At 47.5% G+C, this 27878-nt stretch overlaps 1 protein-coding gene across 1 annotated transcript in view; it reads right to left on the minus strand.

Annotated features, from left to right (window-relative positions):
- The window catches only part of LOC147737882 (uncharacterized), a 540045-nt gene that overhangs the window by 7534 nt on the left and 504633 nt on the right, over positions 1-27878 (minus strand). The window contains 1 exon segment of the mRNA XM_086924989.1: positions 2403-3031. Within this exon segment, the coding sequence (XP_086781115.1) occupies positions 2403-3031 (629 nt within the window).

The raw sequence follows: 27878 nt of genomic DNA on the forward strand, positions 1-27878 counted from the left end.
ATGTATAAAAACTGAATCCCAAAACTTCTTACATTATTTTATGTTTATTGTTTTTAAAACAGGCCATCGACCTTTCATGTGAAAATTATTATAAGGGCCTGACATCACTTCTTGTGATGTCACTACATGTGACGTCCTTGTGATTTGCATATGATAATGGGCTCCTTTAGTATTTTCCTTACTTGTGCCCTGTTATTGGCATGACATTGGTCTATAGCTACTAAAAATAAATATATAAATTCACAGGTGTTCAGCCCATTTCACTGGTGATGTCATACCTTGACATGTATTCGGCTGCTTCTTCTATTTTTAGGTGAATATAGATCACCTGCCGTTCCCCCTCCTTCCATTTCTCTTTCTTTTTCTCCCCCTTTCTTTGTCTCTCTCGCTTACTTTATCTCTCCTCTTCTCTATCTCCCAAACACTCCTGTTAGCTTTAGCTTCATGAATCTCACTGCCACTTCTGGCATTCATACGACAAATCCTTCAGCACATTTGAGAACAAGGGACAATCAGTGTGGAAGATGAGTTGCTGGGAGTGCAACGGATTGTCCTGGTACATATATGCTTTTGATGTGGGATTTCACTATTTCACCACATTCTTAAACCAGTGTCTGCTGCTTACAGTTGCTCAATTATGGTAAAAAGTAGAGTTTAGCAAGTCACAAAATGAATAGGGAGAGCCAAGTCGGGGAGGAGCCAAGGGTCACACTTAGTTACAAGGTCCGAGCTGATCAATCAACCGATAACAGTGTGTAAAAGATTCAGCAAATGTTACTTAGAAACAAGGTATATTTTTGTATTTATAAAGTTTTATATGCTCTTTTATATCTAAAAATAGGTTATTTCTTGAACACCTGTGTTTCGCTTTAGTTCATTACATATACTGCAGTGGCATTTGTTAATAGTAATACATACATTTTACCAATGAAGCTTCCATCTCCAGAGCCCTGACATGTCCACTCTGGGTGGGTTAGGTTTATAGGTTTTATCACTAATCCCACAAGTTAGCTGAAAATACCATTGTTAGTCCCAGTATTGTTCAGTGTTGCTTTTTACAGGAAGTGTGATCAGGTGCGATTTCATTTTTTTCTTTGTATCTCTTCTTCACCAAATAAAAATCAAGAATGTTTCTTTTCTTCTAATCCACATTGTGCTCGCCTCCAACTGTGTATCTTGGTGCATCATGATGCTTTGCTTTGTGTACGCAAGTGAGCAATCTCTGGAAACAAACACTTTTCTAACTTTGAAAATACTGTTATCTGTTTTTCTTCTTTACTGCTAGTCGGGTCTTTTATCAAAAGTCCTTCACACTTTCAGCGCTCTTCTATGTTTTCTCCCTGTGTGTTCGCTGATGACTTTGTAGCTCTGATAATCAATTAAAGCTCTTCCCACATTGATTGCACTTGAATGGTTTTTCTCCTGTGTGAGTTCGCTGATGATACCTTAATGCTGAAGAGAAGCGAAAACTACTGTCACATTCACTACAATAATAGGGTTTTTCCCCCGTGCGTGCTTGCTGTTGTCTCTGAAGTTGTAATAACCAACTAAAGCACTTTGTACATTCACTGCACTTGAATGGTTTTTCTCCTGTGTGAGTTCGCTGATGGCACCTTAATGCTGAAGAAAACTACTGTCACATTCGCTGCAATGATAGGGTTTATTACTCGTGTGTGTTTGCTGATGACATTGTAGGTCTAATAACTGTCTAAAGCTCTTCACACATTCACTGCACTTGAATGGTTTTTCCCCCGTGTGTACTCGCTGATCACTTTGTAGGCTTGATAAATGACTAAAGCCCTTTGTACATTCAGTGCACTTGAATTTGATTTTCCCCTGTGTGTGTTCGTTTATGTGTTTGAAGTTGTGATAACTGACTAAAGCACTTTGCACATTCACTGCACTTGAATGGTGTTTCCCCTGTGTGTATTCGCTGATGTGTTTGGAGGTTTGATAAGCGACTAAAGCTCTTTGCACATTCACTGCACTTGAATGCCTTTTCCCATATGTGTCTTCGCTGGTGTCTTTGAAGGCTTGATAACAGACTAAAGCTCTTCACACATTCATCGCAATGGTATGGCTTTACCCCTGTGTGTGTTCGCAGATGTCTTTGTAGGTCTGATAATCGACTAAAGCTCTTCCCACATTCATTGCACTTGAATCGTTTTTCTCCTGTGTGAGTTTGCTGATGATTCCTTAATGCTGAAGAGTCACGAAAACTACTGTCACATTCACTACAATGATAGGGTTTTTCCCCCGTGTGTGTTCGCTGATGAATTTGTAGGGATGATAATTGACTATAGCTCTTCACACATTCACTGCATTTAAATGGCTTTTCCCCGTGTGTGTTCGCTGATGGCTTTGAAGCACTGATAATCGACTAAATCTCTTTAAACATTCACTGCATTTAAATGGCTTTTCCCCCGTGTGTGTTCGCAGATGGCTTTGAAGCAATGATAATTGACTAAAGCTCTTTACACATTCACTGCACTTGAATGGCTTTTCCCCTGTGTGTGTTCGGTGATGTCTTTGTAGGTCTGATAATCGACTAAAGCTCTTCCCACATTCATTGCACTTGAATCGTTTTTCTCCTGTGTGAGTTTGCTGATGATTCCTTAATGCTGAAGAGTTACGAAAACTACTGTCACATTCACTACAATGACAGGGTTTGTCCCCCGTGTGTGTTCGCTGATGAATTTGTAGGGATGATAATTGACTATAGCTCTTCACACATTCACTGCATTTAAATGGCTTTTCCCCTGTGTGTGTTCGCTGATGTCTTCGAAGGTTTGATAACTCACTAAAGCACTTTGCACATTCAGAGCACTTGAATGGTTTTTCCCCCGTGTGTGTTCGCTGATGGCTTTGAAGCACTGATAATCGACTAAAGCTCTTTAAACATTCACTGCATTTAAATGGCTTTTCCCCTGTGTGTGTTCCTTGATGTCTTCGTAGGCTTGATAACTGACTAAAGCTCTTCACACATTCACTGCACTTGAATGGCTTTTCCCCTGTGTGTGTTCGCTGGTGTCTTTGTAGTTCTGATAAGTTACTAAAGAACTTTGCACATTCAGTGCACTTGAATGGTTTTTCCTCCATGTGTGTTCACAGATGACTTTGAAGCACTTATAATCGCCTAAAGCTCTTAACACATTCACTGCACTTGAATGGTTTTTCTCCTGTGTGTGTTCGCTTTTGAATTTGGACGTTTGATAAGTGACTAAAGCTCTTTACACATTCACTGCACTTGAAAGGTTTTTGTCCTGTGTTCGTGTGCTGATGATGCTTGAGTATTGATGACAAACTAAAGCTCTTGCTGCATGTGTATTATTCTTCTTTCTTGGTTAGTGTTTGTGGGTCGGGTATATATTTGTCTATATCCCTTGACTGTATTTCCTGATGGGCCAATATGGCTGATAAAGCACTTGTGTTTTTCTCGCACACTTTATATGTGTGCGGTATTTTACACATTTGATTTCTGTTTTAACAATAAAATGCAATAGCCACCAAACATTTGCCACACTACAAATACGTAGAAGGTGTCTTTGTAGGTGATTGTGCCTTTAGATCATGGCTATGCACGCTTGCGGGTAAAGATGTATCTTCCTTTTGGCCAGTGCAAATTGAGATAGTCTGTTGTATTGTAGATGCAAGAACTCCTCTTTCCTTTACCCGTCAATTGTCTGGCTCCGCTCTGTTGTGCTTTTCTCTGGCTGTTGTGAGTTACCCAGAAAGAGCTTACAATTCACCTAGAGTACTAAATGATGGCCTGTCATTATATTAGAAAACAGAGCTCTGCCGTAATCACATCATACTGATCCCACGATCAAACCTGGTGTTGGACTCTTGTTTATACAGGAGGTTGTTGGTTATTGTTGTTGCCTTAATTTTGTAGTGGTCATTTCTTCGTCTCGTGGCATGGAGGTGCACAGCTCAGCCTCTTACAATCACTGAACTGCCCTTGATGTTTCATCCGGGATCTGTCTGTTTGTGTGGAGGTTCCTCTGTCACTGACTGCACTGATGTTTTGCTGAATACTGTAGCTCATTATTTCTGCTATTATTGAAGACTTGCAACATTAGCTTCATTATAGATGGTCATTTCATACATTCAAGGATGGTTTTCTGTTGGGTGTAAAGATATTTCAAATTACTACCATCCAATGAGAGTGGAAGAAAAGAATAATAAGTGACACGTACTGCACAGAAGTGTAAATAAATCTACCATTATCATTCCATGTACCATTGTCCTACTGATGATGTTTCCACATGGATGTTTTGCCGTCTATCAAAGCAGCTTCTTCGTTGAAAATCTTACTCAACAGTTTGTTTTCCATCATACCTACTTACCTATTTACTGTTTCTGACCTTACAATATATCTGGCAGACATGTTGTGCTGTCTGTTGCTACATAAATAGGAAGTAGATTCAAACTGCAGGAAGAGTGCAGTGTTCCTTGCAGTCAGAGGCCAGGCACGAGGACAATCTGGCGCAAACAATGCAATAGCACGAGGAGAATCTTATGCAAATAAAGCAATAACACAGGTCATGCACTAGAAGGATTTTATGCAAATAATGAAATGCAACAATTCAATACAATGGAGAAAGGAGTTGGCCTAATGGCTAGCGCAGTCGACCTCAAATCTGTGGAACCAGGTTCGCGTCTCGGCAAGGATGCGCAACATCCTGTGATTCTGGGCAAATCACTTAATCTCCCCGTGCCTAACAAAAATTAATGTGTCCTCATGTAATGCAAATGGTGCTTGTGTAAAGCGCTCTGATACCCGATACCTTCGGGTCAAGTTTGCGCTATATAAAACTCTGCTAAAAAAAATGCAATAACATAGGCCAGGGACTTGGAGAATCTGACGCAAACAATGCAATAAAGTGGGCCGAGCACTAGAATAAACTGATGCAAACAATGCAATAACACACGCCAGGCACTAGGAGAATCTTATGCAAACAATGCAAGAACACAGGCCAGGCACTAAGCAATCTGATATAAACAATTCATTGACACAGCAGGCACTAGGAGAATATGATGACAACAATGCATGAACATAGGCAAGGCATTAGGAGAATCTGATGCAAGCAATGCAAGAACACAGGTCAGGCACTAGGAGAATCTTATGCAAACAACGCAATAACATAGGCCAGGCACTAGGATTGATGTAAACAATGCAATAACACGGACCAGGCACTAGAATAATCTGATGCAAAAAATGCAATAACACAGGCCAGGTACTAGGAAAATCTTATGCAAACAATGCAATAACACAGGCCAGGCACCAGTGCTGATGCAAACAATGCAATAACACGGGCCAGGCAATAGGAAAACGTAACGCAAACAATGCAATAACACAGGCCAGGCACTAGGAAAACGTGGCACAAACAATGCAATAACACAGGCCATGCACTAGAATAGTCTGATGAAACAATGCAACAACACAGGCCAGGCACTAGGATTGAGGCAAACAATGCAATAACACAGGTAAGGCACTAGGACAATCTGATGCAGACAATGCAATAACACAGGCCAGGCACTAGGAGAATCTGATGCACACAATGCAATAACACAGGCCAGGCACTAGGGTTGATGCAAACAATGCAATAACACAGGCCATGCACTAGGGTTGGTGGAAACAATTCAATAACACAGGCCAGGCACTAGGGTTGATGCAAACAATGCAATAGCACAGGCCAGGCTCGTGGAGAATCTGATGCAAACAATGCAATAACACAGGCCAAGCACTTGGATTGATGCAAACAATGCAATAACACAGGCCAGGCACGTGGAGAATCTGATACAAACAATGCAATAACATAGGCCAGGCACGTGAAGAATCTAATGCAAGCAATGCAATAACACAGGCCAGGCACCAATAGGATTGCACCCAGTGGAGTTACTAACAGAAAGTGTTCCGTGTCCACCAGCAAGAAAACTTCTATTCTATCTGTAAGTTCTCTTGAGAGGTGAGCATGTAATAGCTGGTGGGATCCAGGGTACTGTATGGACAAGAGGGTGGGAGGGCAAAGACTAGTTTTATATGGACTGAAGCATGGGCAAAATGAGCAATATTTTAGGGAAGTATTACCATATAGTAAACCATGCAGAGTCTGTTTTTTTTGGCCCAGGTATGGGATATTACGTACCAAGTGGTGTCAGAGAGATTATAATCTTCCCTATAAGTGGCATCTGCTTTACAAAGAATTTCAATACAAGGAGTGACTCTAAAAAGCAGCGGCGGGGCATGCAGTGAGAGGAGAGATTGCAGATTGTCACTAACGTTATTGAACAGCACACAACTTTAGAGGCTACTTAGATACAAGGGAGACACCTGAAATGGGCTCTGCACCTCACATGAATCCAGTACACAAAAGCGCCTTTACACAGAGACCAAACATCGTTGGTGGGTCCAAGGGGAGAAGGAGGGGCTCAGAACACAAACATAGAAGGAAGAGCTAGTGGGTGTTCAGGGACGTTACTGGAAACTGACTACTCTAGTCAGTAGTTTCGTGGACTGGTTGTGGGGACGGTAGTCCCCTACAACAAGCAGCTTTTGCTCCACAGCTAAAAGAAAGGACTCAACCTTCTTACTATTCATTGAATCTTTATTTCGACATTTTTTCAGTCATAAAAGATTACAGTAAACACAGTGTACATGAGCCAAAAACATAAAATTATCATTTCATAAAAGCAGATTATCAAGCAAATTATGCAATCACTATGTAGATTCAACCCTGGGTACCCCTCTGATGAGGGAACATCTTATGGACCACATTGCTAAAAGGAACTTTGAGAGTGCAAACACTATATGTGGTGATGTGTCAGTCTTAAACACTCTCATTGCAACAGAGCATTTATCAAATCCCATATTCTTACATAGGGGTACCAGCCAATGCTTTCTGGTCTTTCTGTAAGCGGGGCAGAAGAAGAGCATGTGCAGTTCATCCTCCTTGGTCGCGCCGCATCCAGGACAGGATTTGCTCGTGGACGTCGACCACTTGCCTACAAATGCCCCTAGTGGCAGTGTTCCATGCCTCCATTGGATGCAAAGCTTCCTTGCTCCTACTGGATAGATAACATTCAAAAACTCCTCAAAGGCATAAGAGTGTTTGATTGTTAAAAAGGTTGTTGTCAAAGAGCCAGCTTTGGAGTCATGCAGCCATATATTCTGTTTGTGATCCATGAAGGTCTTCGCAAGTATTTTGCCTGAAACCCCCCTGCATGCCCGTTCTGGATCATACCAGAGGTCCGATAGTCCCATTTTCCCTAGTTCGTTTTTCACGAATGCAAGCCAGGGGATTTTTGCTGCTCTACCATGACACAGCACATCCTTAAGTTCAAGCCTATAACTGGACAGTTCTGGGGTTATCCATAGCCTGCGCCAAAACCTTAACGGTTTCCGAGCTTGCTCATCCTGGATAAAACTCAGTCCTAAGTCTAATCTCAGTGGGAGGAGAGAAGTGGCTTGTGGGAGTGCAAGTAACTGCCTCAAACTTATTCTCCACATTAACAATTCCCGGTCTACAGGAGTGCCCCCAAAGTTCCCCACCATTAAGGGCCAATGCCCTCGCCTTAACCTTGTAGATCTCCAAGGCGGGGCTCACTGGCTTGAATTTGGACGTATTTGTCATTTTAAGGATGCCACCCACTAGTTGGGAAAGTTTGAGTTGAGATTTCACCTGTTGAGGACCCCAGGAAAGATTTTCATTGATCGTCACCCCCAGGTATTGAAATGTCTGTACCCTCTCCAATCTAACCTTGCCCAGGAGCGGAGTTGGGCGGGTGAGTGCCGGAGGACTGAAAATCATAAATTTATTCTTATTGGCGTTGACTTCTAGTCCACGGCAACGGCAAAAGTCGATAAATCCATCCAGCACACGCTGGATCCCCATGGGGGACTTGGAAAGCAGGAGGGTGTCATTGGCAAACATTATCGCTGGCACCCTCCTGCCTGCCAATCTGGGTGCGTTGTTCTTGGGAACTGCATCCAAGTGTGATATGACACCATTCACATGACGGCAGAACAGGGTTGGTGCCAGGACGCACCCCTGCCTGACCCCCCTGGGAACTGGAAACCGGGACGACAACACCCCATCCCTCCTACATTTAACCTGTGCATAGTTTTGTGTATGCAGCCTCATCAGTACCACCAGTATTGCGTTTGGAACTCCCATGTCCAAGAGCACCACCCACAGTTTGCCCCTAGGTACTAGGTCGAACGTGGACCGAAGGTCCACGAAGACCATATACAGGCTGCCACCCTCCAGTATGGCCGTCTTCCAGAATAGCATTATGAGGCAGAAAATCTGGTCCACAGTAGATGTTTGTTTCCTAAATCCGGCCTGATAGGGACTGAGGATATCATGCTCCTCAATCCACTCATGTAAACGATCCAGAATTAGTCGGGAGAAGAATTTTTGAGGCACGTTTATGAGGCTAATGGGCCTGTAATTGGTTGGGAGCAGAGGAGAGCCCTTCTTAAAGATTGGGACAATCTCCGCTCCCAACCAAGTACCTGGTATCTCCATACCTCCCAAAATCGCGTTGAAAAGGGCACAGAGGTAAGGGGCCCACATCAACGGTTGATTCCTGAATAAGTCATCTGGGAGCCTGTCTAGGCCAGGGGCCTTACCCATGGCCAAATTCCCTATTTCAGTAAAGTCTTCTTCGACTGAGAATTCATGCTCATCGCCTTCCCTCAGTCTAGATGTATGTACCAGTGGACTTTCTAGAACTGCAACTACTGTGTATAGGGATTTAAAATGGAGCTTCCAGACCCCCGCCTCTATATTGGGTTCAATTGCGGATCTAGGCTCTCCTGACCCTGTACTGACTATAGCCCAGAATCTACGTGCATCTCTAGCATCTAATGAGGAGGAGAGATTAGACAATTTGGCCATATCCCACTCCTTCCTAGCATGGTTCATTATTTCTTTGTATTGTGATCTTAGGGAGCGAATAATTGTTTTATCTCTCCCATCTTTAAGGGCCCCGATAAGCTCTGATTTTACCTTCCTACAAAAGGCATTGTACCACGTAGAAACAGGCACCCTACGCCTCCTGTTGGAGCCCGGGGGATTAAGAAATTCTGTTAGGCAGGCTACTAGATCCTGGTGCACGCACTGCATGTTATCGTTAAAGTCTGGTACCACGTGCTGAGAAATTAAAGAGCCCACCTTCTCAAAGAAAGGTACAACTGCACTATATAGTTTAGGTAGTGCATCTCGTGATATGACCAGTCTATCCCACTTAACTCTGCGCCTGTTGTTGGTTATGGCCAACCCTTCTACCGCGTCCAGGCCTGTTTCCTTTCCATTTGCCTTGGGCCGTGGGCACTCTATCCTCAAGCTCAGTGCATTGTGATCACTGTCCACCCTAAACAATACCTCAAAGTCAACGACCTTCCGCCATAAACATGCCTCCACCATAATGTAGTCCAGTCTTGACTCATGGACCCTTTTGTTAAGGGGACACTTGGACGGAATGTCAGATGGCATGCGACCGTTGCAAGCCCTGATAGAATTATTCAGAGTTAGGGTTGTGATCTGAATGGCCAGAGGGGACCAGGACGTGGGGACTGGCAAGGCGGAATTCCCCAGTGTTCATCCTCGCCCGTCAAGGGCTCCCTCATTTAGACCACTAAGTGGCTCATAGTGGCAAATCAGGTCCCCGGCCACCAAGTAGTGTATGTCCCTACCAAGGGAGCGAAGGAAGAATGATATCTCTTCAATGGTTTTAGACGCGCTTGCCACGCTTGTTGGGCGTGAGTAGACGTTTACTATGGCAAGTTTGTAGAGGTTTTGCCAGGACAGGAGAACACACTGAATATCATCGGAGTGGGTCGGGATAATCTCTCCCGAGCAGCCAAAGTGTAGGCCAACCCAAATGGTAAAGCCCCTCGATGGGCGTCCCTTGCCTCCCCACCGTGCGGGAATATTATATGCTGCAAAACCCACTCTGTATTGGTCCTCCCTAGCCCAGGTTTCTTGGAATACACATATATCTCGTTCGTCCACAATGGTGCCCCACTCTGGGCAGGCCAATTTTTGAGTTCCCTATGCTGGACAGTGTGTGATCCATTGTGATATTAACTCTCCCCATGAAATTATCAACTCTGATGGTGGGTGGGGACAATATTGGTGAGTAATCATCGACCCCCCTATCCAAAACATGCATGTTACTACTCCTGGGGGTCCCTATTGGGGGATACTGGGCTCCTGGCAACTCACATACCTGGTCTCTCTCCACCACAATCTGGCCATCCTCAACAACCACACAGTTAGTCTGGGCCTCACCCTGTATATCCTCGTTGACCCTAGTGAGTCAGTCGACCTGGTCCAGGCCACTAAACCTATAGTAGCATGAAATCTGATTCTGGACAAGTGGTTGGTGGCGATCCCAGTTCTTCCCTCCCCTCGCCGCTCGACGATGAGATACAAGGGTCCAACCCTCATCTGGGTTTCTCAGTTGTTTACTGGGATAAAAATAGGAGAGAGGTCTGACTTCTATCTTTGTGCCTACACTAGCTGATTTCCAATTACATATATACTGCCAGATTCATCAAAGACCCGTTTTGCGAGTCTTTAATAGCGATTCATAAGGAATCGCTATTACAGACTCGCAAAACGGTATTCATGTAGGAATCTCAATATTAATTGCGATTCCCACTGATTCCTTATTTGTGATTAGCTAATTGCTAATCGCAAATAAGGAATAACTCCCCATGCATTCCTATGGGCCAAAAGGCCCATAGGAATGCATGGGGAGTCATTCCTCATTTGCGATTAGCAATTAGCTAATCGCAAATGAGATTGCGAGTACAAGGGTGCCAGGGGTGTCCAAAAGACACCCTGTAGCACCCCTGCAATGGAAATTAACACAGGTGTTGCACACACACATGTCCAAAGGACATGTGTGTGTGTAACGTGCAACTCAGAAAAATGCATTTAAATGCATTTTTCTGAGTTTTCGCAATTTACCACGAGGTTTGACCTCGCTGTAAATTGCGGCCCGAAAATGCGATTTCGCAATTGTAAAATGGATGATGAATTACATTTAAGGAATCTCAAATAGAGATTCCTTAAATGTGAATCCTCGCAAATATGCGAATTAGCAAATAGCGATTTTTGCATTTGGGATGTTGAATCCCAAATGCAAACATCGCACTCGCAAAGGGCCAGATTCTCAGAATCTGGCCCTTTGCGAGCCGATTTAGGCTTCATGAATTAGGCTGATAGTCTATAATATGTGGGTCTCTGAAGTTGACCAATATACAATCGCCAGTTAGAGTTTTGGGAGTACGCCCTACCCAACCCACCCTTCGGGCCATAGATATTTCAGTACTCATATGTTGAGGGAGGGGTCTATACGCATTAAGCCAATGAATAACTTTATTTTTTAAGGTTGAATATGATTCAAAATTCGGCATTCTAATTTCTGGCACCCCTGTGAGAATAATTAAATAGGGACTGACTTCAGGTGGCAAGTCCACTTGGGGGTTCATTTCGAATTCTCCTACTTATACCTGCATCCAAAGTGGCACGCCCATCGGAAGAAGTGGTGTCAATCTGTACTCCTCCTACACTACTGGACACTGTGTGCTTGTCAGCCCTAAACCCCCACCCAATATATTTGGCAATGCATTTGCCCCCCCCCGTGGGTTCAGTGGGATTAACGACAACCTGTTTTGTCACAGAAGAGGCAAGATTTTCGTGCGTCGCAACCCCTCCCACTTCAATTGACACATTCCTGTTGGCCTGAAATAATGCATTGTTAACCAAACTATTTAGGGTGGCCACTGTTACTTGTTCAAAGTTAAATAGTTGGCTTTCAATACTGGCAAGTCTCTCTTCCAGTGGACGTAGTATGGCACTCAAATGTGCAGTAATTTTCGTGCATAGGCAGTCCTCCCATGTCGATAGTTCTTCCCTGGAAGGGCTATGCCTGACAGTATTACCGTCTAAATTTCCCAACTGCATAGGTGAGTCGAGTACTACAGTTAAACTTTGCATCTCAGCGTCCTTTGGGCTTGATGGAGTTCTGTGTTTTCTGTGGTTTTTAACTGATCTAGCTCCAGTCTTTTTTTACAATGGGCTGCTTTTTCTTAGGAATTGCACCCGTGTGGTTACCATGATACTGGCGGGTAATCGGTCTCTCCAGGGTATTTCCCAGGGTGGATGTGTCCAATCGCACTGAAAAGTCCTGTTGGATCGTTTGGGTATGTGGGGGAGTTTGGGCCGGATCCTGTCTAGGTGAATCAGTTTGGGCAATGGTTTGATCAATGACCATGTGTGCATTATCCATATTTTGATCCTTGGGGACCTCTGGTGTTCGAGCGTTCGCAAGGTGCCCCAAGGAGGATCTTTTGGCCATAGCAAGATCCTGCGACTCCCTGCGTTCCAATTGCTTAACACCCTGGTCGATTGCTAGATTAGTTCTTATTATAAAATCATCCAGTGTTCTTGTAAGTTTATTGTTAAGTCCTTTGCTTCTGGACTCCCGTGCAGCCATGTTACAAGTGTGTGCTTCAGTTTGAATAGGAAAACGTCCCCTCCACAAAAGGTACTTACAGGTATCTGGCTGCAGTGGTTCCGGGGAAGGGCAAAGAGGGGTGGCCCGGTCCGGTCTCCACCGGGCTCGAACGGGCTACAACGGGCCCACCTTTGGCCCGGGCTTCGCCCGGCGACCACCCGTGCGCGACCCATGGAATGGGTGTGTCTAAAAAGGCAGGAGAGGAAGCGGGAAGAGGCCCCAGCTGCGGCAGGTGACGAGCCGCTGAGCAAGCTGGTCCTCGCAGTCCCGCGTCGGATTAAGTGGCAGCAAGCTAAATCCGAGCCCCAATTCGGCAGCAGTCCCCCTTCTCCGTTGAAGTCCGTGAAATCCCAGGTAGGTTACAAGAACTGAAATTGCCCAAAGTCTCCGCCTGCGAGCGGCTCCCACGAAGCGGGGGCCGCGAGGCGTTATATGCACTAGAAGGGAGGAGCGGGAAGAGGCCCCAGCTGAAGCAGGTGATGAGCCGCTGAGCAAGCTGGTCCTCGTTGTCCCGCGTCGGATTAAGTGGCAGCAAGCTAAATCCAAGCCCCAATTCGGCAGCAGACCCCCTTCTCCGTTGAAGTCCGTGAAATCCCAGGTAGGTTACAAGAACTGAAATTGCCCAAAGTCTCCGCCTGCGAGCGGCTCCCACGAAGCGGGGGCCGCGAGGCGTTATATGCACCAGAAGGGAGGAGCGGGAAGAGGCCCCAGCTGCGGCAGGTGAGATTGTCTTTGCCTGGGAGGTGTTCCGCCATGAGGAACATGTAACATGTTCCTTTGAATGGCCCATTTCCACACACGTTGAGCTAGATGCGATAGCTGTGGGGAATGTGTTCCTCCCTGTTTCTGAATGTAATACATAGCTGTCATGTTGTCCGTCCGGATCAACACAGTCTTGTTGCATACGTGTTTTTTGAAGGCTTTTAGTGCTAGAAAGACCGCCATCAGCTCTAGTAGATTGATGTGCATCTTCCTTTGTTGTATTGTCCATAGACCCTGGACTGTGTAATGCAGGACATGGGCTCCCCATCCTAGCAGGGATGCGTCCGCCGTCATTACGATTTGTGGGATAGGCTCCTGGAACAGTCGTCCTTTGCAAATGTTTTGCGGATTCCACCAATGCAGAGAGCTCTATGCCCGACTGGTCACCAACACTAGGTCTTTTAATTGTCCCTGAGACTGGTTCCACTGCCGTGCTAGGCACTCCTGTAGCGGACTCATGTGTAGTCTGGCATGAGGGACTATGAATATGCATGAGGCCATCATGCCTATTAGTTGCATAAACACTCGAGCTGGCAATGAGTGTTGTGGTTTGAACCTTTGGATTAATGTTTGCATTCTGTTGATCTGTGCTGCATTTGGGTATGCCTTTGCTGCTAGTGTATCTATTGTAGCTCCCAGGTACTGTTGTACATTGGAGGGTTGTAGGTGTGACTTTGGGTAGTTCAACGAGAAACCTAGACTGTGCAGGAGATGAATGGTCTTTGACATGTGGCTGGCACATTGCGGGGCCGATGGCGCGTGTATTAGCTAATCATCCAGCTATGGGTACACATGAATGTGTTGTCTCCTGAGATGCGCCGACACTGTTGCTAGGCACTCCTGTAGCGGACGCATGTGTAGTCTGGCATGAGGGACTATGAATATGCATGAGGCCATCATGCCTATTAGTTGCATAAACACTCGAGCTGGCAATGAGTGTTGTGGTTTGAACCTTTGGATTAACATTTGCATTCCGTTGATCTGTGCTGCATTTGGGTATGCCTTTGCTGCTAGTGTATCTCTTGTTGCTCCCAGGTACTGTTGTACATTGGAGGGTTGTAGGTGTGACTTTGGGTAGTTCAACGAGAAACCTAGACTGTGCAGGAGATGAATGGTCCTTGACATGTGGGTGGCACATTGCTGGGCCGATAGCGCCTATATTAGCCAATCGTCCAGATATGGGTACACATGAATGTGTTGTCTCCTGAGATGTGCCGCCACTGTTGCTAGGCATTTGGTGAACACCCGTAAAGCTGTTGTTACTCCGAATGGTAGGACTTTGAACTGGTAGTGCTGTCCTTGAATAGTAAACCTCAGATACTTTCTGTGAGCAGGGTGTATTGGTATAAAAAAAAGTATGCGTCTTTGAGGTCTAGAGTTGCTAGGAGGTCTCCCTGGCGCAGCAGTGGTAAGACTTGTTGCAGAGTGAGCATGTGAAAATGCTCTGATAAAATGTACAGGTTAAGGGGCCTGAGGTCCAATATTGGTCTGAGAGTGCTGTCCTTTTTTGGAATAAGGAAGTATAGTGAGTATACTCCTGTTCCTTGATGTTCGAGTGGGACTGGTTCTATGGCCCCTTGTGCAGCATACTGATGACCTCTTGCTGCGGTAATGTTATATGTTCCTTTGACATTGGACGGTGTACGGGTGGAATGTTGGGTGGTGTTGAGGTGAGTTCTAGGCAATAGCCATGTTGGATAATTTGCCTGACCCACTTGTCTGTAGTGCTGTTTAACCAGACTGGCAGGAACTGTTGTAGTCTTCCCCCGACCGGTGGTATATGGTCTGGGGGTAGTGCCAAGAAGTCACTGTTTGGTGTTAGTGGAGGATCTATTGCCATTGCCTCCAAGACCTCTGCCCTTGTTATTATTTACTCTGTATCCACCCCTGTTTGTATTTTTATTGTATGTGGATTGCGTATTAGTTTTGTATGTGGAGGATTGCTGCAATGTGTTACCTCGCGCTCCTCCTCTGTAGTTGGAGCGACAAAAGGAGCCTCTGTGTTGTTGGGACTGATGAGCTCCCATGGACTTTGCCGTTTCAGCGTCCTTTTTCATTTTGTTCAGAATTGTGTCAACTGCTGGACCAAACAAAAAATCTGGATTTATTGGCTGGTTAAGAATTGTGGCCTGTACTTCACTCTTAAATCCAGATATGCGAAGCCATGCGTGCCACCTAAGCAGTACGCTTGTGTTGATAGATCTGGCAGCTGTATCAGCCGCGTCTAGAGCACACTTAATGGAGGCATTGGTGATGAGCTTTCCCTCCTGTATAAGTTCACCCGCCTGCTCTTTGAAAGGCTCAGGTAAGTGTTGGAGAAGTGCTTCTAAACTGTCGTAGTGTGCCCTGTCATATCTGGCCAGCAAGGCCTGAGTATTGGCTATTCTCCATGAGTTTGCTGAGCTGCCACTCTCTTGCCTGATGCTTCTAAAATCTTAGACTCCTTGTCAGGAGGAGGAGCCTCTCCAGTAGTTTGTGAATTAGCACGCTTTCGTGCGTTGGAGACCACCAATGAGTCTAAGGGCAGTTGTCCCCTGATGTAAGTAGGGTCTACTGGTGCAGCCCTATACTTCTTCTCTATTCTAGGGTTGATGACACATGCCCTAGCAGTGTCTTTGAATATGTCATTTGCGTGCTTTAGGACGCCCTTTAACATGGGGAGTGTTTTGACGCTTCTTTCTGATGTTGCCAGCGTATCAAATAGAAAATCTTCTTCTATAGCATCTGAATGCATGTCTACATTATGGTAGAGTGCTGCTCTATCTATTAAAGAGTTAAAAGCCACTGTGTCTTCTGTGGGTGATGGCTTAGCTGGGTATACAGTTGGGTCTGTAATGTGTAGAGCCCCCTCAGTGTATGCCCCCCCCAATTACTGTGAATTGGGGTCTACATATAGGTTATGTGGATATCCAAAACCCACATCTGCGTCCTGATCTTCATCTGGGTTGTAGTCAGAGCGTGCAGGTGAGTATGGTGCATATGGAGTAGTAGGCATAGCTGGAGAGATAGGTTGGAAAAGAATAGGAGAGGTTGCACAGTCTCTCTTCTTTTTGAGTGGAATTCTAGAAAAGTCTTCAGCAGGCACTGGTCTTTTCTTTTTTGTATAAACAGTCACTTTCCCAGTATATGGGTCAATATATAGCTTGGACTGATCTTCTGTGGAGGGGTCTGGATGGATGATCTCCTCTTCCACAGCCTTGCGCCGTAGTTTTAGGTTTGACCTTTTTCGGTTCGATGCCTTTAATCGGTTCGACCGCTTTTGGTGCCTGGATCGGTTTTTGAGGCTTTCCGACAGGTTTTGTCGGTCCGACGTCTTTTACAGGTTGCGCCACTTTTTTTGGACCGATCGGTTTTGTCAGTTCGGCAACTTTTTTCGGCTGTAGAGGTGTCCTCGGAGCCTGCGGCTTTGGCTCGATGCCCTTCTTTGGATCGATGGGCTTTGGCTCGACCGCTTTCGGTTGGTCTACCTTAGGTTTCGCTTTCGGTTCGACGACCGCCTTGGGCGTAGCCCTTTTGCCTTCGTCGACAGCCTTTTTTACTTTTTTGGCACTCGAACTCGATTTGGTCGATTCGACGGCCTTTGGCTTTGAAGGTTTATATGGAACGGTGCCTTCGGCTCGGCGCCCTTTGGGTTTATCACCTTTGGTTCGACGACGTTCGGTCCGAAGACAGTTGTGTCGATGAGTTTCGGTTTCGATTGAACCGGCCTTGGATTACGTGTCTCAGAAGGCTCTTTTTGTATGTTCTTAGCCGGGCGGTATGGCGGGGCTATATAAGGAATATGCTACTTACCAGTATGCATCTGTTCTTGGCATGTAGGGCTGCTGACATTCATATCTGTGCATAGATCGCCGCCTAGTGTTGGGTCCGGATGATGGCACATTGTCCTGGAAGAGTCTTCGAAGTATCACAAGATAGGTGGCTCCTCTCTCGGACTACAGTGCGCATGGGCATCATCTCCATACTCAGATTGTTTTTCGCCATTGTGGCAGAGATGGAGTATAGTACAGAAAGAGATGTCCATGCAAAGAGTGAATGCTACAGCTGCGACAGGCACTGGGGAGGCGGGTGGGCGATATGAATGTCAGCAGCCCTACATGCCAAGAACAGATGCATACTGGTAAGTAGCATATTCCGTTTGAGGCATGTGGGCTGCTGAATTCATATCTGTGCATAGAATGTATAGCAGTATCTCCCCTAGCGGTGGCTACCTGTGTCAGCTGCAGCAGTCTGGAAAAGAGTTTTGAGAACAGCCTGTCCAACAGCAGCTTGCTGTTTGGAATGTACATCTACACAATAGTGTTTGGTAAATGTATGTATGGTGGTCCATGTGGCTGCTCTACATATATCCTCTAGGGCAGTGGTTCCCAAACTTTTGACCCCTGAGGACCCCCATTGAGTCACCACTGGAGGCCGGGGACCCCCAAGCAATCTGTATGAGTTAAATTTCAAATATTAAAACAGTAATTAAAAAAAGCACACATGTGCACACAGTACAAATACTCAAATGTATTTTGGGGCCAGATGTACGACCATTTTATTTAGCGCTTTGCAATTGGCGACCCAATGCGAATGGTAAATTGCGAGTCGCTAAATGAAATGTACAACAGTGTGTTTAACACTGTTTGGGATTCGCAATGGGGTTGCAAATTGCGAGGCTCATTAATATTAATGAGCCTCTCGCAATTTGCGAGCCCATCGGGAATGCCAGCCCTCCCAGGGATGGGGGCCTGCTGGGCTCAGCAGACCACCATGTCTGGGACTGCTTTTAAATAAAGCAGTTTAAAAAAAATAAAATGCAGCCTGTTTTCCATGCATTAAAAAAAAGAAAATGAAACGTTGTTGTTTCATTTTTTAAGGGCATGGCAGTTGTCCCTGGGACCACTGCCGGCCCTTAAAAAATAATTTTGCATGCATACATCCATTTGCAAAGGGGAAGGGGTCCCCGGGGGACCCCTTCCCATTTGCGAATCAATTACTACCTACTTGAAGTAAGTGATAATTGCAAGTGTTTTGCGACCGCAATTGCAGTCGCAAAACATTTGTACATAGTGTTGAGACTCGCTATTTGGAAGGGAATGCCCCTTCCAAATAGCAAGTTGCAAAACATCAGTGTATAGAAAATGGTACATAAGATAAGGGGAATACAAGGTGTAGTGCTAACATGTCATTCATACTGATAGGCATTTTTAAAGAGTGCTTGGTCTTGAAAAGCACAAACTCAGGATTCAGAGCATAACACAGTGGCTAGAACTGACTTTTACATTAAAAATGTATTTTTTCCCAAATAAATCTTTTTATAGGTCTTTCTGCTAGATTACGATTGTCACTTATGAAGTGCACCGTAACAAAAGAATCTCTGTGACAAAAGCAGTAACCACGGACCTATGCACATCAAATCTGCTTGTTACACGTTCTTTGCAGTAGGCACATTAACCCTCTGTGCTACATTAGTTAAGTCAAAGCTGCCACTGAACAAAACTCTCCTCTCTCTCTAGCAGGTACATTAATCACTGGCATTATCTTGACACTTTTATTGTTGCTCGAACTCTGCTAATTATACAAGAAACTTTGCTGTGCTTTTAAAACTGCTGCCCACGGACCCCCTGGGAATGTGTCACGGACCCCTGGGGGTCCGGGGACCCCAGTTTGGGAAACACTGCTCTAGGGGAATGGTTCCCAGGAAAGCCATGGATGCCCCTAGCTTGCGTGTGGAATGCGCCCTAGGGGGGACTGTTAAGGTGCGTTTTGCTTTTAAATAACATATCTGGATGCACTTAACTATCCATCTGGCTATACCTGATTTTGAAATAGGGTTACCCTTGTGTTGTGGTGAGAAGGCAACAAACAACTGTTTTGTCTTTCGAAATGCCTTAGTTCTATCTATATGATATAGCAGAGCTCTCTTGACATCTAGAGTATGCAAGGCCCTCTCGGCTACTGTCTGTGGGTTCTGAAAGAACACTGGCAGTTCTATGGTTTGAATTATATGGAAATGGCATACCACCTTTGGCATGAATTTAGGGTTTGTTCTGAAAACTACTCTATTTGCATGTACTTGAATGAATGGCTCTTGAATAGTTAGGGCTTGCAGCTTGCTAACTCTTCGAAGCGAAGTAATGGCAATAAGGAAAGCCACCTTCCAAGTAAGAAATTGTAGTTTGCATGAGTGTAGTGGTTCAAAAGGTGGTCCCATAAGTCTGGTTAAAACAACGTTTAGATTCTGGTGAAGGTGGGTGTCTTGGAGGAATTACGCGTTTGAGTCCTTCCATAAACGCCTTAATTGCTGGCACCCTAAATAGTGAAAGGTGTTGCCTGTTTTGCAGATATGCTGCTAGCGCAGCTAAATGTATCCTGATGGGCGAGTAGGCTAAATTGCAATGTTGTAGGTGCAAGAGATAGCAAATGATGTCTTGAGTAGAAGCATCAAGTGGGTTTATATTGTTGTTACTACAGTAAATGACGAAACGTTTCCACTTAGCTGCATAACATGCTCTAGTAGTGGGTTTTCTTGACTCATTGATAATATTCATGCAGTCTGGGGGCAAGTTTAGGTATCTAAACTCTAGGATTTCAGGAGCCATATCGCCAGGTTCAGCTGTTGAGGGTCAGGGTGTTGGATTTCTCCACGGCTCTGAGTTAGAAGATTGGGTGTGAGTCGCAGTCTTTGATGAGGTACCACCGACAGTTCTAGGAACGTTGTGTACCATGGTTGCCTCGCCCATGTGGGAGCAACTAGGATCAGCGTCAGCGAATGTTGGCGCATTTTGCGTGCCACTAGCGGTATTAATGGAGCTGGGGGAAAAGCGTACGCAAATTTGCCTGACCAGTTCATCCATACCGCATTGCCCTGCGACTGCGGATGTGGAAACCTGGCGGCAAAGTACTGGCATTTTGCGTTTTCGCTTGTTATATTATGTTATGTTAGGTGGTGTTTTATATAGCGCTCACCTACTCCAGGGAGTGTCCCGGCGCTTCTGACCTAAGCCAAACACAGACAGGCATAAAAGAGAGGGGGCAGGCACAACTGAACAAACAACGAGGATTTCAACTCCTTCATGAAGGTCAACAAGTTTGTGCTCTTTCTCAAAGACACAGCAGTTCCATAGCTGAGGCGCCAGACATCTAAACGACCGCCCTCCAATCCGCGCTCTCCTGATAATAGGGACCAAGGCCAAAGCTAGTGATGCTGACCTGAGTGACCTAGGAGGCAGATAGAAGGCCAGCCGCCGTTGGATGTATTTGGCACCCATAGCATGGAGAGCTTTGAAGGCCAGAGTAATCGCCTTAAAAATGATTCGCTTACGGGTGGGGAGCCAGTGAAGAGTCTTCAAAAATTCAGAGACTCTGGCTCTCCGATGGAGGCCAAAAACGGCTCTTGCAGCAGAGTTTTGGACTATCTGCAGGCGTTGGAGAAGATACTCCGGCAACCCAAAATACAGGACATTAGCATAATCAAGGCGAGACCCGACTAGAGCCTGCACTGTTATTTTCCTATGTGCCTGCGAGAGTAGAGGTAGAAATTTTCGGAGCAATTTAAGAAGGCCGAAACATTTCCCAACTAGGCCAAGAATCTGGGGCTTCAACGAAAGAGCATTGTCAATTTGTACTCCGAGGTTCTTGGCCACCGCCAAAGCAACCGAAGGCGGAAACATAGTTGCACTTAAGGCTGTTCTGCCGAAACCACTGAAATACAGCCCCTAAGCAACCTCTGATGCTCTCCTCGTCAAAGTCTGCCCCCTTCTCACACGTGAAAAGGAGCTGGGTGTCGTCGGCGTACGACACAATCTGGGCACCAAACGACTCCGCTAGTGCCGCCAGGGGGGCCATAAAGATGTTAAAAAGAGTTGGGCTCAAGATAGAGCCCTGAGGAACTCCTACCTCTAATGGCGGCACCACTGCAGAGAACGGAGGGGTCCAGACCGTTTGGTGCCGGCCCGCTAGAAAGGACTTGAACCAGCTGAACACCTTACCCCGCAAACCAATCTCACTGAGTCTCGAAAGGAGACCGGCATGGGGGACGGTATCAAATGCCGCCGACAGGTCGAGCATCACCAGCATAGCCTTGCCCCCCGCATCCAATGCCTCCTTTATTGCCTCCGTTACTTCAAGCAACGCTGTCTCCGTGCTCATGTTGGTGCGAAAGCCGGATTGAGTGCAATGCAGAATGCTGTTGGTTTCAAGGAATTTGGAGAGAGTAGAATGTACATATTTCTTCACAACTTTTGCAAGGGCTGGCAGAAGGGAGATTGGCCTATAATTGGCGTGTTCAGCCGGATCCAAATTGGGCTTCTTGAGAAGCGGGATGACCAGAGCCTGCTTCCAGGCAGGAGACTCCCGTGCTGAGAGAAAGATTAAGCACCGGGTTTATCAGGGGATTTAACACTTCCGCCATTCTACCTAAAAATTTAGCTGGACAAGGGTCTAGAGGGGAACCAGATTTATGTTTAGTGATCAGATTCAATGAAGTTACACAGGAAAGCGGCGGGAATTCTGAGATAGTAGAGGCCTCATCACTCAGGGAGGATGAAAATGGAGGGGTCATATCAGAAACCGCCACTACCCCAGACCGCGCAAAGGAATCCTGGATAGTCTTAATTTTATTGGTAAAAAATTCCGCCAATGACATAACCCAGGATGCCGAATGAGCACACGGCGCTGAGCTCGACTTAGGAGAGATAAATTCCTTCACTATTGAAAAAATTTCCTTATAGGTACTTGAGGCAGCCTCAATTCTTTTTGAGAAGTATGCTTTATTCTCTAACAAAATATCGCAGTGATATGCATTGATGGATACCCTATACGCCATTTTGGCAGCAATATCATAATGGCGGCGCCATGCCCTTTCTTCCATCTTACATTGCCGTCGCTTCAAGGACAAAGCTTCGGTGAACCAAGGAGCCGAGACCCGACAAGCGGGTCTACGGGACGATGTAATAGGAGCAAATTCCTCCAGGGAGCCTTACAAAGGGCACGAATGGGATAAAAGAGCCTGAGCTAGCATCTCAGGGGTGATACGATGAAAAGCACGTGAGGCCTGAAGAGGACGATTGGACATGTTGTGCCAAGGTTTGTCCAAATGAAGGATTCGAAAATTGACCAAACAGTGGTCCGACCAAAGGACCGGTGTAGGGGTGGCAATATCAATCGGCAGTGTGGAAAAAACTTGGTCTAGCGTGTGGCCTTTGATGTGAGTGGGGGTGGACAAGTAAGGGGAAAGTCCCAAAGGGTGAGTAGTGTCAGAAATCTTAATGGCATCAGCATCAGTCCCGATGTCCATGTGGATATTAAAATCCCCCAATACCACGCAATGCTCAGATTTTAGGCAGAGAGCCGAAACCACACTATACTGTTCTTCGTGAAAGGCGCCGGTGGGACCCAGTGGCCTATAAACCAGTAACCCTGTGCAAGATTGATACGGGGATAGGGACAGAGAAAACCCTAAAGACTCGCACTCATGAATCTCATCGGTTTGGATAGTAAAGCAGGTAAAACGCTTGTCCACCACTATCGCCACACCCCCATTTCTGCCATTTAACCTATCTTTCCTAAAGATAACGTAATTAGGGGGAATTGCAATGGCAATATCTGGATTCGAACAGTCCCCTAACCATGTCTCAGTGAGAAACAAACAGATCGGCTTTGCCTCGACCAACAGTTTGTATATATCAAGGGAGTGCTTGCTAAGGGAACTAGTATTAAGGAGCAAACATAAGCTCTTTTTAGGAGAAACAGAAGGGGTAGAGGCCAGGGTGTTGCCCGGGAGCCAACCGCAACCGGGACAATGCCTCTTACCTCTGAACCGACCCAGAAAAACCATACGACAACAACCAGCCTTTCCCCTGAGAGAGATAAGGTCGGCAGCCGTGTAGGCCAACAAAATGCAAAAATCAATGGGAGTTAAGATTTATAGCCCAGCTTGGCCACACCCGGCCGCCTCCGAGACGCTGACGGGCACAGCCGTGTAGGCCAACAAAATGCAAAAATCAATGGGAGTTAAGATTTATAGCCCAGCTTGGCCACACTCGGCTGCCTCCGAGACTCTGACGGGTGCAGATGGGCTTTCCTTAGGCGCTCCTTTGGCGCTAAGGGGGCGCACCCGCAATGCGCGACCGCTGCGCGGAGAAGAGAGCCTCTAAATGTATGCCGTCTCCTTCGAGAGCAAGCGCACCACTAGTCCGCCGACCAGCGTGCCTGGCTCCCCCCAAAATGGCCGCTCCCCAAACACTCCTCCTACATGTACCATAAACCCCCACGGCGCCTAATCGGCCGATAGGGTGAGGACAGCGATGAATTCTCCTGTGCGGCACCACACGTGCAAGCAGGCAGCAAAGGGGGATAGGAGAAGGCTAGAACAAGATGTTACCCTGCAACCGCCTCATGTAACGAAAAAGGAAATTGGATTAGGGCAAAGTACACAATAAAAACAGCAGTGCAGCTAAAAAGCGCCGCGCTAGCAATCAGCGCGCAACACGCATACTTTATATAAAAGGCAGTTGAGGAATGAGGCTCGTAATCAGCAGCGCTATTACCCACTCGCTCACACCAAGCGTTCGCCTTAGGCAAAGCGGAGTAGGGTCAAAGGTGGCAAACAGATCTATCTCCGGGTGTCCCCACTTTCGGAAGAATGGTTGGAGCACTTTGGGGTGAATTTCCCATTCGTGCATCTGCTGGCTGTGCCTGCTGAGCAGGTCGGCTACTTGATTGTCCTTGCCGGGGAGGTGCTCTGCCATGGGAAACATGTTCCTCTGAGTGGCCCATTTCCACATTGTTTGAGCTAGGTGCGACAGCTGTGATGAGTTGGTTCCTCCCTGTTTTTTAATGTAATACATAGCTGTCATGTTGTCCGTCCGGATCAAAACAGCTTTGTTGAGGGGCGTGGCTAGCAGCATGGCCGGGTGAGTCGCACACTGCGCCAGCTCCGGCTAGCCGACTTCACTGACAACATTCACCGGCTTTTAAATTACCACATATTGGGCTAAATACCTAGCGGAGCACGGCTGCTAACTCCGCCTTCAATCCTGTGCAGCGGGGACGCTGAAATCACCTCAAGACAGCACCCTGATCCGGAGCCGAAGCCGATTCCAAGATGGCGGTGGCCGCGTCGGATTGCCAATGGATCCAGGGCTCTGGCCTGGGCGCCGCCTGAGGGCTGTGGAGGTGCGGTCCGGTGGCGCTGAACCTCCTTGGGGCCTGAAGCTGCCCCAGAGCTATCCTTTACCTCATCGGGACCTGCCCGGACTTTGCCGCAGCGAGGAGCCAGAGTGGTGAGTCGCCCGCTTGCCCCTCCCCCCCGAGCGGTGCTGAGGCCTGGGGAGAGGGATGCCCCGGACGGTAGCGGGGGGACCCATTGCGACCCGCACCAGTGCAGTCGCGGCTGCCCCGGCGGCGTGAAGAGCCGCTCCGCTCTCCAGACACACGGAGCCGCGGCGCGTCCCTGAAGAGAGGAGGCTGACCCTGCTGTGGCCCTGAGATTGGTGAGAGACAGCAGGTTTGGAGGCGAGCGGAGAGGGGGTCCTGTTCTGTGGCTGCACGTCCCGTTCCCTCTGCCCAGGGCCCATAATCTCCAGAGGGCAGGTCCAGGCAAGGTGAGGGCTTGGGAGCGGGCGTGTACTGCTGCTGCATAGTTGAGGACGACGTGCCTCTGGGACGAGAGATAACCCACCAGACCCGACCTGGCCGGTCTCCCCGGCTCCACCGGTACCCCGGTTCACCGCGCACAGACACCAATAACTGCGGATTGACGCCCCCGTCCACCGGGTCCCCTCTCCTTGCGACTGTTGGCGCTCCTCCCCGGGTGCCCTGCTGGGCCCACACTCTGCAACCCCGGTGGAGGGAAGAAGTGGCCTGTGGACGCATACTCGCTCCTTGGACTCTACCCTCCCCCTCCCGCGACAGAGGAGTCAATCCGCCATGGGGAAGAAGGAGGCGGTCGCGAAGGCGCAGAAGCAAGGCCTCATAGACAAATTCGCAGTGGCTCCTTCAAATGGTGGCAGAGACGCGACGGGATCGAACTAGGACACTGCTCTTCTAATGAATACGATCCAGGCCTCCAGAGCAGATATCCAGGCATCCAGAGCGGCCCTAGAGGTGAAGATCGGAGAGGTGGGGGTGGAGGTTAACCTACTGCGGCAGGACTTCCAAAACCTTACAGAGAGGGTCACCACAGCGGAGGCGCAGCTGGGGGAAGCAGAAGATGTCATACACGGCCTCCGGAAGGACGTTAAAGACTTACAGGCAGCCCACAAACAGCTCCTATGGAAGGTGGACGATGCGGAAAATAGGGCTAGGCGGAACAACCTCCGTTTTGTGGGTTTTAGAGAAGGAATTGAAGGCACTGATATGGCAGCGTTTCTGCGCATGTGGCTGCTGGGGACCCTGCCTCAGGCGCCCTTCTCTAATTGCTTCATCATTGAAAGGGCGCACAGGGCGCTCATGGCCAAGCCGCTGGCGGGGGGGGGGCGGCCCAGACCGATCATTGCGAGGTTCTTGAACTTTGCGGACAGAGACCTGATTCTTCGAGAAGCCAGGAAATTGGGAGAGATTCGATTTGAGAACTCACAAATAATGATTTTCCCCGATTACAGCCAGGAGGTCCAGAAAGCCCGACGCTCCTTTGACACTGTAAAGGCTAAACACAGAGAACTAAAGATACAATACATGCTCCTCCTCCCGGCGAAGTTACGGGTCATATATAAGGACAAAACTTACTTTTTCGTCCATCCGGATGATGCATGGCAGTGGTTGGAGGAACGCCCGCCCCTCCGCAGGCGAGAGGGGAATGAGACAACCATGTCAAGGACAGACCCTGTGGTTGGGAACCTGTGGGAGCGAGTGCAGCCGCGGAGAAGACAAGGATCACTGGGAATTAGGAGGACGCAATCGACACTGTATCTGTTGCAGAATGGGCCCCCAAGGACGGAGAGAGACTCGGGCTCCCCCCGGCTCGATGGCCCATCAGAATCTAGGTTCAGCGCTCTGGCTGTAGAGGAGCATACAGCAATGGAGAGCGAAACAGGTGGTGACATGTCCAGGGCTGAGGAAGGAGAGGATCAGTCGCTTCACCCGCTAGTAATGGCAATCCAGGAACTCGAGAATGGGATGGCCACGGGTGGACCAGACCCGCCGGATGAGACTGTTCCCCGAGGCACTTGACTTGGCAGGAAGGTGGATGAACAAGATATTGGCTAGACCATATGGAAGCACGCATGTGACTCACATGCACCCCTATCTCTTGGGTTTAACACTGTTTTTCCCTTTTGATTGTTTCTTATTGTTATATCTTCTTCATATAGGGAACTGATATCCAACGTTGTGAACTTTGGACTACCTGGTCGCTTTGACCATTGTATGATTAACGAGTTGGGGTAGATCTACAGGGGAGGGAGATAATTGGGAGGATGACAGACCTTTTCCTGCCAATACGGCCTATCGCACGGGGTGGTAGAAGATGGGCCTGTTTGGGGAGGAAGGTAGGGTGGGGGGAGAGAGGGAATGTTGGGGAATGTTTTTGCATCGAAGTAAACACGCAGAGGATGACACATGGGGGGAGGATGAGGGCTTTTGGGGGAGGAAGGGGGGGGTTTCGCACCACAAAAAATGCATACACTAGTCAGGCAGACACATACACGGAGCGCCGCACTCCTCCGCAATCAGTCAGCAGGTTTCCGATATCACCTAGCACACTCTACCAGACGTCGGCTTGCAACCTGCGCCGACTCCCCCCGTGGGCTATTTGGGCCCTTAGTCACTCACCGCCAATATGATTGTGGAGAGCCCTGAAGGAGAGACTGGACATAGTGGGGGCATTAAGGTGTTGACGTGGAATGTAAACGGCCTGGGTTGCAGGATCAAGAGAGGTCTAGTCAATAATTATGTCAAACGGTCAGGGGCAGATGTGGTATTCCTTCAAGAAACGCACCTGCTAGGCACTAAGTGCGCATTCCTGGCAAGGGGCCAGTATAAGGTTCTAGTACACGCAGGGTTTACAGCGGGTTCCAGGGGAGTGGCAATACTGATTAAAAAAAAACCCCAATGAAAGTAGCACAGATCTGGAGTGACTGCCAGGGTACATATGTAGGAGTGAGAGGGACATGGGGCAGGAGAGAATACACTCTTATCTCGGCCTACGCTCCGCCTAAACTGCAGGCGGCAACTTTGCAGGGAGTGTCAGACATTATCCTCAACACCTCAGACACGACTCAAATCATTGGGGGAGATTTTAATGACGTAATGAATACGGCTACTGACAGGACGGGTGACCGAGACAGACCCCATATTACGACCCCGCTAGCCAATGTTATAGTGGCACTGGGCCTACTAGATGTGTGGTGATGGCTAAACCCAGACACGCAGGCATACTCCTTCTTCTCGGGGGCGCACAAAGTCTACTCCCGCCTGGACTACATCTTTATGGCGAGACAAGCTCTGCAGGTAACAGACTCAGCAGAGTATTGTGCCCGAGGGATATCTGACCACTCACCCCTGGCGGTACAAATTGGTAGGCGAAAGAAGGAAGGCCCCGCAATTCTTAGACTCTCCGCTTGGGACTTGCAGGACCCGGACATTATAAAGGGGCT

This window comes from Lissotriton vulgaris, chromosome 1_1, assembly GCF_964263255.1.
Source record: "Lissotriton vulgaris chromosome 1_1, aLisVul1.2, whole genome shotgun sequence".
NCBI lineage: Eukaryota > Metazoa > Chordata > Amphibia > Caudata > Salamandridae > Lissotriton > Lissotriton vulgaris.